General features: G+C 40.7%; 1 protein-coding gene across 1 annotated transcript in view; it reads right to left on the bottom strand.

Moving 5' to 3' along the window:
- Positions 1-306: 306 nt before the first annotated feature.
- Positions 307-10,067, bottom strand: part of RAPGEF4 (Rap guanine nucleotide exchange factor 4) — a 184,188-nt gene continuing 174,427 nt past the window's right edge. The window contains exons 26-31 of the mRNA XM_066634746.1: positions 8,583-8,673; positions 6,965-7,015; positions 6,269-6,356; positions 5,603-5,667; positions 1,002-1,056; positions 307-528 (exon numbers count right to left, since the gene is read on the bottom strand). Of these exons, the coding sequence (XP_066490843.1) occupies positions 401-528; positions 1,002-1,056; positions 5,603-5,667; positions 6,269-6,356; positions 6,965-7,015; positions 8,583-8,673 (478 nt within the window). The 3' untranslated portion in view covers positions 307-400. The remainder of the gene's footprint in view (positions 529-1,001; positions 1,057-5,602; positions 5,668-6,268; positions 6,357-6,964; positions 7,016-8,582; positions 8,674-10,067) is intronic.

Raw genomic sequence — 10,067 nt, 5'->3', positions numbered from 1 at the left:
CTGCTGAAGCTCATGGGAGCCAAGTATGCAAACCAAATGGCAAAATTTGGCTTGAACTTGATAATGGATTAGAAAACACTGCAATTGCTTTTATTAGATAAGAGAACTCACAAGTGGCAGAAGTGTTAGGTTCTTTTTTACTGACTACTTTTAACTGTTTCAGAATGAACTAAGGGTACAGAACACAAAGCAACCTTCCAGCTACAGTGCATGACCTCTTCAGCAACCAAACTCTTCTGTCATTTCTGGGATGGTAGCAGGTTCCTTGTGCGTTAATTACTTAAGATCTCAGAATCTGTTGTTGCTTATATTTGCAGTGGCAGTGCAGTAGCAGGAAGAGGTGGCATTTTAAACCAATGACCTTGTACTGGAGAAAAGGGAGTGTAATTGCTTGAAACATTTAAGCACGTCGTGGTTCTAGTCGGTGTGACATCTGTGATAAAGTCCTCTGATTGTCAATCACACTTAATTGTCGAACATAACTTCGCACATCCTGATGGTTCTTATTTGCCAGTGATGCATCAGGACCTGATGAAACAGAAATGATGTGCCATTGGTACGCTTAGTCAAACTCAAACCTGAGCAGAATACGTAACACACTCTCTTATTCCATTAAACCATATATAAACATGCAAAGCTCAAGCAACGCATTTATAAACCAACCTTCTGCAATTTTCAGCTTTACCTTGTTTAAACTAACTTTGTCCTATTCTTCCTTGACACTTGTCCCACAAGCTTATGCTTCATTTGTTCTTCTAGGTTAAGAGAAGCTTTATTCATGGTTTGTTTAGAACAGATACTGTTTACAATTTCCATGAAAGGACTCACAGAAACTCAAAATTATTATTTCAAAACAATCCAAGTTACAGTGCAGTAAAAGCTGATTCAGCAGGCCAGACTGTGACTTGTCTATAATTCTACCTTGTGTGCCTAGTCTGCAACCCAAGACATTATACACAGATAGAATATTTCAGTCATAGTGCACAGATTTCAATACTCACTGAAAGGTTGGCTCCGGCAGAATTTCACTGTCCTGACAGTGTTGGAAATCATGCGCTAAAAAGAAAAAAAAATTATACAACTTATAGTCAGCAATTGATAAACATAAAACAAAACTACACATGGTACATTAGGAAAAGGTTTATAGCCTAGTCTTTTCCCTCATGTGCTAATTTTCCATATGCACTTTTAAGAGGAAACATTTAAACCTGCAGCTCTCACCTGCGTTCTGAAGTAGTATAGTTCTAGCACCTTAAATTCAGTCTACTGGAAGATACAGGGTTATAGTCCAACCTGAATTTGTGCAAATGGAAATAAAGCACTATCATCCATACAAAAGGGTGGGCAATTTTTTGCTGATCCCTCTCCTTCAGTACTCCCATGCTACATCCCATCCTGCTCCAGAGGGTCCCCTGATCCTTAGAAGTTTATTTTGGGGGACTGCAGGGACAGAGGTGTTACTGTGCGTTGAAGGGGCAGGTTAAGTTTCCTTGTGGGAACTACCTTCTGTGCATGCTAAGGATATAACCGATTGTACAAAAGAGAATTCCAATTACTCGTTCACATCAGTAAGATGATTGAAGCAAACCAACAATCTTCTAAAGAGTTCAATTCAATGTTTCTAACACATCTCATACTCTCAATGAGTTAATGATCACACAGGGGCCTCTTTTCACTTATGAGGCTGGCTCTGAAAGAGTGGTTTTATAGCACTGAAGTTGGCCTCAGTATTGTCACATAAAGAATGGTAGATGATTTCCTATTGTTCTAATTCTTTATTACACATATAAGGGATAAGAAAGTGCAAAATTCTGAAAAAGGAAGACATTTTAAGTAACAGCTATTTAAATGTTTTTTTATTGTAAGGCTGTGTTCCGCCAAATCAACTTCCTGTTTACTCAGAATACTTTGGAATACTATTGCTGGAAAGCCCCATAGAATCTTAAATCCGGATTCATCCAAAATAGAACCAACCATATAACACAGTGGTTACCCTAAGCTTCCCCTGCCCCCACCAGCCCTGTCCATATACATACTGCAATACTGACTCAGGTTGTATGCAGCCTAGAATAGTGGCAGCAGGCCAGGATATGATCTGCTAATCCATTCCTAGACCAGGCTTCAAAATGCTATAAATATTCATATGCACCAAACAAAAACTGCTAAGGGTTTAAGTCACATACTTTTTGCATAATCTTTATGTTCCAAAAACGAAAGAATGCTTGCCCCCTCTTTTTCCCCATAAGAATCAGTGTGTGACTTCTCTTTGTTCAGATCCATAAAACCTGAAAACCAATATGCACAAATTCTCTAATCCTCATTTCACACCTCAAGGGTGAAGAGTCTCAGTAAAAAGAAGAACCGGTGGTTGATGGCACTATTTTGTACTGCCATGGATGGAGAAGCGTTTGTTGCAAAGCCACCTTGGAATGGCTGCCATGGCTGCTTTCTGTAGATGCCGTGGCAGCCGATCCTTGGAGAAACACAACATATAACGAGGCTGCCAGCAGCTTGTCACTTTCCCCCCCACACAGCGATGAGATAAGTGCTTAGATGTGTTTCCATTCATCTCATATGTCCATCAAGACCAGTATGTCTGATGCCATCTGGACATTCTCTAGGCTCAGGATCCTGTGTAGTTTGCCAGTTATCACCCATCTTCCCAGGGCAGGAGGTCTGGTCTAGAGGGTAGAGCCTCTGTTAGCCCAAAGTTAACATCAGAAGGTCGCCAGTTCGAGGACACTGGCAGCTGCCTGAACAGCTGAGAATGGCGAAGCAGCTGACAAGCCAAGCTGAGTGATTCCACCTGTTCTTGGTGTGAGCAAGAAGCTTCTTGGCTGCCCTCCATGTGAGAGATGGAGCTGCTTGTCAGCCTGCGTGGGAGAACTGGAGGCCAGAAGTGAGACGAAACCAGGAAGATCCATTCTGAAATGTGGTTGGTTCTTGAAAGAGAGAACCTCTATGATTGTAAAAATCCCCTTGAGGGATTTAGAAATGCCGGCCTATGTAAACTGCCTTGAATAAAGTCAGAGGAGTAATCCGATGACCAGAAAGGCGGTATATAAATACCTAGTTATCATCATCATCATCATCATCATCCCTGAGTTCTTCTACCTACTCCACATGTTATTGGCTTGTGGGTCAGGATAGCAGATGTAGAACTCTAATTGCATTTCATCCCAGCCTCCTAGCTTTGACAAAAATAATAGGCTGTGGCTAGAAAGGAAGAAGTCAAACGGGCACTTGAAGCATCAGCACCAGACAGGATCATGAATGATCAGATCCAAACAAGTATAGCCCTCTAGTAGTGTGAAGACTGGTGTAAAAAGAAGTGTTTTCACCCCTGCATATAAAGGTACACCTGCCAAAATTCCCTTGTGTTTGCTACATAGGCCATGAAAAAAAACAGGAGCCCTGTTCTCCTTTGTGTCTGGTAACCCTAGCAACACAGGTGCCAAATATTTGACTGCTGAGTATATTGTGAAAAACCCACTAGCCTTACTGGTGAGTCTGTGAATGACAGCCCCAGGTAATGGGGCAATGAAAATGTGTTTGTAAAACACTGGCCTTGGTATGATTTTTGCTCAGATTAAAACCTGGGATTTTTTTTTTTGGGGGGGGGGGAGTCAATAAACAAACAGCAGATTAGGTGGTAAATCTGTGATTTAACTGCACCATTTCAGGTTGCAGGTGCTATTTGAATCCTCTACCCCCACCCCAATCCCTATGTGACAAAAACTGGTATTTTCATGGAGGAGGCTAGCAAGATCTCTTCTCCAAGACAATTAGTTTTATACGTGCAGGTTATTTTTGTTTTTCATGGCAGGGCTTTTGGTTATGTAGGCCCTCACCTGTAGTCTGAAGTGGTACAGACCAGCCACATACTTACCTCATCTACTGCCTACAAGCTTTAGGGCCCAATTCTATCCAGCTTTCCAGCACTTATGCAGCCACAATGCCTCCCTGATATAAGGGATCAAATATTTCCTTACCTTGAGGAATCCTCAATGACATCCACCCCCCCGCCAGGATGCAGTACATGTCCCGTTGGAAAGACTGCATCAACGCTGTAAAGTTAGGATTGGGCCTTTAGTCTTGCATGTATAATTCTTATTGCTATGAGGTACTACTTCAGAGTGACCAAATCTGTGATCTATATCTGATCTGTGATCAGATATAGAAGTCCTTCCAGGCTCCAGAAGTGCCACTGCCTGCTCAGCATGTGTAAAATCAACATAGCTTTTTAAAAGGGTGTTAAAGCAGTGCAATGCTGCTAGCAATTTCTTAACAACATGCTTGCGATGTAGAATGTTGCCCTCTAGAGGCCTATACAGAGAACATTTGGTCTGGTAAGAGGTAGTAGTTTTAAAAATAGAAACAGAAGAATACATATATTGTCTTAATTGACAGGTGTCAAGAAAGCCTGTTTTCTAAGGGAGCAGGTCATTCTAGGTAGATAAATAATTGTCTAACTGTTAGAAATGAAGGCAGTATCTGCCAACCAGAATGGCTACGGAAACTAATTCAAGAGATAAATATTAGTAATCAGTTTTGGAGAGAACTTTCCATTGCTTCATTTGTCAGCATTAGACAAGTAACACTAACCTGGAGGAGGAAGTGTCAGAGAGACAATATTTTGGAGTAATGAAATTCAAGTACTGACTCATTTATAATCTGAAAGTTGTAACATCTTTTGGAATTGGAGGCTGTTTGTAATTTTGAAGTAATCACCAAGGGTGTACCTTCGTTTCCAGAATGAACGAATACCAAACTGAATGGGGTCTGTTCCATTTGAGTTCCATTCATTCAAAAACGAATGCAATGGTCCATATATGGGTACAGATGGATGACATTTTCTGAACCCCGGGTGCTGCCCTTTTTCTTTTTTAAAATGTTACTTTGATGTTTTTGCTGCCATCTGTGTTGGCAGCAATTGAAATGTAGAGCTGCTTCCAGGTGGGCAGCACCTGGAATACTTGAATACTCATAGCTACTTTGGAATGTGATATAGGGCAGTGTGGGGATAAATAAAAGACTCCATCATGAAAAACAGCAGCTGCCAGTGAAGATTACACCCTTTGTTAATGATAGTTGCAATATTTTTTTTTTACCCGCAGTGTTCTGAGATGTAGGTGCATTGGGGCAGTTGTTGGTATTAAGGATCATGCCCACAAGGAGATAGCTATGCACTGCAGCTCCTGCTACAATTGAGAGTCATTGACAAAATATCAGTTAAAGAAGGATATTTAAAATTAAAAAAATAATAATCAAAAAATGAATTGAGATTCTCCAAATAGATTCTGAAATGATCAGGGCCTTAAAATGAACCAAACAGTAGTTCCAAAGATAAGCAGAGTTCCCGAATGATTTTTTTTTTTTTGCCTGCTAAATTTTACCCCTACTAATTGCCACTCTGGAACATCTCTGCCTTGTCTTCTGTTACTAAGCCATCCATTTGCCTTTCAATGGTAGAAAACCACATCCAATAATCAGATGTAAATTTTTTCCATGATTTCAACAGGTGGTCTTCACCCTTATAAATAAATGTCTTCTAGACATCCTTATAGTGCTCATCAAAATACTTCCATTGGACTTTACATACCATTTTTTCAAAGTTTACTAGATTGTCGATGAATGTCTTGTTCCCTTCATGAGTAAATGTCATATCTGCAATATAAATACAAGCAGAGCCAATATAAACTAGAAATGGTTGTACCCTGGCATAAAATTAATATCAAGATGTTGAGAACACCCACACATTTTTTTCTCAATTCAGGTTCACTATTACATGCTCAAAGCATCTGCTTGTAAAAATTAGCAATTATTTTCAAATACTTAACATTGAAAAATGTTTTTATTCATATTTGCTACTCTGTTTAGACTGATTATTACTAATAAAATATTCCTACCCCACCTGTTTCTCTCTGGGGGACTCAAGGCAATTTACAATATTAATTAAAAAAACAAATACAAAAATATAAGAAGATGACAGCAAAATTAAAACAAAATAAGAAGAAACAACAAATTATGCAACTCAGGCTGCAATCCTATACACACTTTTCTTACAATAAGCTTTGTTGAACTCAATGAGGCTTTTTTCTGAATCGCCATGCATAGGATTACAGTGCCCATCAAAGCCTGTCGAACAAATCACATCTTCATCCTCTGACTATATACAGGCAGGAGGAAGACATCCTTCCCTTTATTTGAGATCTCTTATTTTATTTTTCATTCATCTTGCCACATTTTTTCCTTTTCAGTTTGTTACCTTTTATGAGTAAGGGCATAAAAGGAATAACAGGAGGTTCCAGCTTGGCTACTGTGAGTCTGTAGGCTCGGTGGTTTCTTGATGGATCCTAAGATAACAAGATATGGTCAGATTTGCACTAGTATTAGGTAAAATGGAAATATTCTGTGTAAACACTAATCATTTCAGTTTGTGATGTACTTTTAGAAAAGCTTTCCTTTAAATAAAGGGAAGCCACCATCCATTTGCTGTCTTTTCCATATAAGATATGCACTCTTTGACAACAGTGTGATTCTTTAACCAAAGAAGAGTTTATTATCAAATGGGAAAGCAGAACTATAAATGTGGCTATAAAACAACACATGAATTTGACTAGAATTCCCTCATTCTCCTCTATGCATTTTCAGACTCATCTCCACAAGCAGCAAAGCCATGATTCTAAGGCATGATAACATTTGATGCTGAAGCATACAATCTAGCAAAGGGATAAATTAAATATCTTCTGCATTTTCCAGATTTACTTTTAAGTGGGGCATACATTTTCTCAGAATAGGTTCCCTGCAAGTATAACTGATTAGTCATACATGCTTGTTTTATCAGCACTATAATAGGATCATAAAGTCCTGAAAGTCAAACAAGGGCACATAAAACGTTGGAAACTGAGAAATTCAGAGTGAATCCAGGTGATGCACAGAATTAAGACTCGGCGGCATTTACCATTAAGCTTTCAAACTCTGCATAGATCTTCTTGAACTTGCTTGGAAGTTTCTGCCAATACAAATGAAGAAGAAGCCTGTGTCACCTCAAGGTTGACTGTTTTCCTGAAATGCAAAGGACAATGCAGTCCCCTGCTGCATACTTCCTAGCATGTATTGCTCCATTTGTGGGATTCTCTGCCATAATGCACCTTTTCCACCACTCCCATCAGCTCCATTCCCATGCACATGGTGTAGAACGTGGCCCATTACTATATGCAAGGGCAAACTCTTCTGGTCCAACACAGTGGTGCCCAAACCCCAGCCTGGGGGCCACTTGCAGCCATCGGGGACTCCCAATCTGGTTTTCAGGGAGCCCCCAGTCTCCAATGAGCCTCTGGCCCTCCAGAGACTTGCTGGAGCCTATGCTGGCCTGATGCAATTGCTCTCGGCATGAGGGCAACTGTTTGACTTTTCGTGTGAGCTGTGGGATGAGGGCTCCCTTCACTGCTTTCTGTTTCACATCTGTGACACAGCAGCAGCAATGAAGGAAAGGCCAGCCTTGCTTTGTACAAAACCTTTTATAGACATTGAACTATTGCAAGACCTTCAATCATTCATATAAGTTCATCTCTATTATAGTCATTTATGTAAATTTATTCAAATTTTAAATGCAAATTAATTCATTTTTTTCCCTGGCCCCCGACACAGTGTTAGAGAGATGATGTGTCCCTCCTGCCAAAAGGTTTGGACACCCCTGGTCCAACAGTTTCTTTCACACAGTCCTCAGATGAAGAAGAATGTTCTTTTTCCACATATTTACAACAATGCAGCAATGAAAACTACAGTGAGTCTCCTAGCAACCAGATTATAAATAGAGAGCCATGAAGCTTGGAGAGAATTTGGATCCAAATCCAAAATACCCTGAGAAATCCAGATATATTCTTTCTGGTTCAGAGAGGTTATACAGCAAGCAAAGTAATCTGCATTGCATTCTGGACTTCCAGAGTTCATTGGGATCAGCAGTGCTGTTATTTTAGTCTTCCTGTTAACTCCATCTTTACTCCAAAACATTTGACAAATACCTATGAATTAATCAGTAGTAGTAATTCAGCTACAATGTTCACATAAATCAGTCATAGATCTTGGTGATATTTACAAGTCCATCATTCCTCACATGTATAGTTCCAGGAGATGCTAGCAGTAATATAACTTAAATAAAATTCTGGCCTATAGCCATATATAACATAAACAATTTTGACCTATCTTTGCAACCAAAAGATCATGGACCATGGCATCTCTCTATTGCTTTGGTCATTGTTATTGGAAAATGGATGCTGATGACCAAGGTCAGAATTCTATAAACATGTTCTCTGAATTTAAGGAGGCTTAAGACTTGTTTTCCTCAAGCATTGGTTCACCTATGCTGCATACTGCTTTGGAACCTGAGGTCTGATTCAAAAGCACTTTGCAATCTGGCAGAGTGATTAGCTGTTCAAGAAAACAGTCCAAAAATCCCACTGGGCTAGAGTAGGCCTCTTACATAAGTGTAAGCAACCCTGTAGATTCCAACTATGTGTACTCTAATGAAAAAGGAAGCACAGTCAACAATTTGGCTAGGGGTTTTGATGAGCACTTACCTCCCATGTCATTGTGAGGCGGCTCACTGCAACATTGCTTAGTCCCATGATTAACGCAAAAAAAGAATTCATATTTTTGTATTCCTTACAGCTGAAATACAGAAGAGGTTTACAGTTTCAGGAGCTAAGACAGTGAAAATGAGAACAAATAATGGAAGGATTGACTTTTGTCAGAACTCCTCTTCATATTAATAAGGCCTTATCCAGAGAGGTCTCAACAGCAGATCTAAAAAAATCTTACTATGCTTTCACTAAACCAGTGGTTCCCAGCCTTTAGGAGACCGTGAACCACTGAGACAAAAACTGGAGCTGGCGTGGACCACTTGCAACCAGGGCCTCCAAGTGGAATTTTATCAGGGGGTACAGTGTTTCTTTGGGGCCCCTTCCCAAAGGGGGATGGGAGGGGGTAAAACAGAATCCGGAAGGGTGGCAATAAGGGTGGGCAGAACAGGGGTGGGGAAGGGGTGAAATAGGGCAGGGGGAGGGTTGCAACAGCAGGAAGAGTCTTAGGAGCCCTGGTTTTCTTAGCGTCTCACAGACCATTTGTGGTCCCCAGACCACAGGTTGGGAACCAGTGCTCTAAACTAACTCCTAGTCATGGATTACAATTCTAAGCATACTTAGATGAAAATCCCTTTGAAAATTGTAGGAGTTTTTTTCCAAATAAACTTGTTTAGGATGCGATTGAGTCCTCGAAACTAAATTCTGATACTCTAAACCAAAAATAAAGGTATATTCATGATCATAGCTGCCCAGAGAGTTTAAGTGGCCTGAGGCAGGTGTAATATTGGGGGCTCTGCTTTTATACCCTCCTAGGACCCATCGTGATGCTTCACCATGGAAACAACAGCTGAGGCACAAGGGGGGGCACCTTGTTTTGTGGAGGTCTGTGGCAACTGCAGCTTGAAGGCCTTGGAGGAAAACCAATTGACACTGGGAAAGACAGGTGATCATAGGCCCCTTTTAGGTATGGTGCAAATATAATCAACCACTACACCTAAAATAGGTGAACACCTGTCTTTCCCATGCTGACTGCTTTTCCTTCAAGGCAAAATTGTGAACTGTTGTGAAACTGCTATGCATTGTAAACACTTCCAGTGCCTTACTGTTGGTCTAGAGCAGGAGTGCCCAAACACCCGCCCAAGGGCCACTTGCGGCCCTTGGTGGCTCCCAATCGGGCCCTCAGGGAGCCTAAGTCTCCAATGAGACTCTGGCCCTCCAGAGACTTGCTGGAACCCATGCTGGCCCAGTGCAACTGTTCTCAGTGTGAGGACGACTGTTCGACCTTTCGCGTGAACTGTGGGACAAGGGCTCCCTCCACTGCTTGTTTTCATGTCTGTGATGCAGCAGCAGCAGTGAAGGAAAGGCTGGCCTTGCTTTGTAAAAGGTCTTTTATAGGCCTTGGGCTATTGCAAGACCTTCATTCATTCCTATAAGTTCCATCTCTAATATATTAATTTATGTAAATTTATATAAATTTATTCA

Source organism: Tiliqua scincoides, chromosome 1, assembly GCF_035046505.1.
Source record: "Tiliqua scincoides isolate rTilSci1 chromosome 1, rTilSci1.hap2, whole genome shotgun sequence".
NCBI lineage: Eukaryota > Metazoa > Chordata > Lepidosauria > Squamata > Scincidae > Tiliqua > Tiliqua scincoides.
Note: the sequence above shows the minus strand (reverse complement) of the source record. Positions and strands in the feature narration are given on the sequence as shown.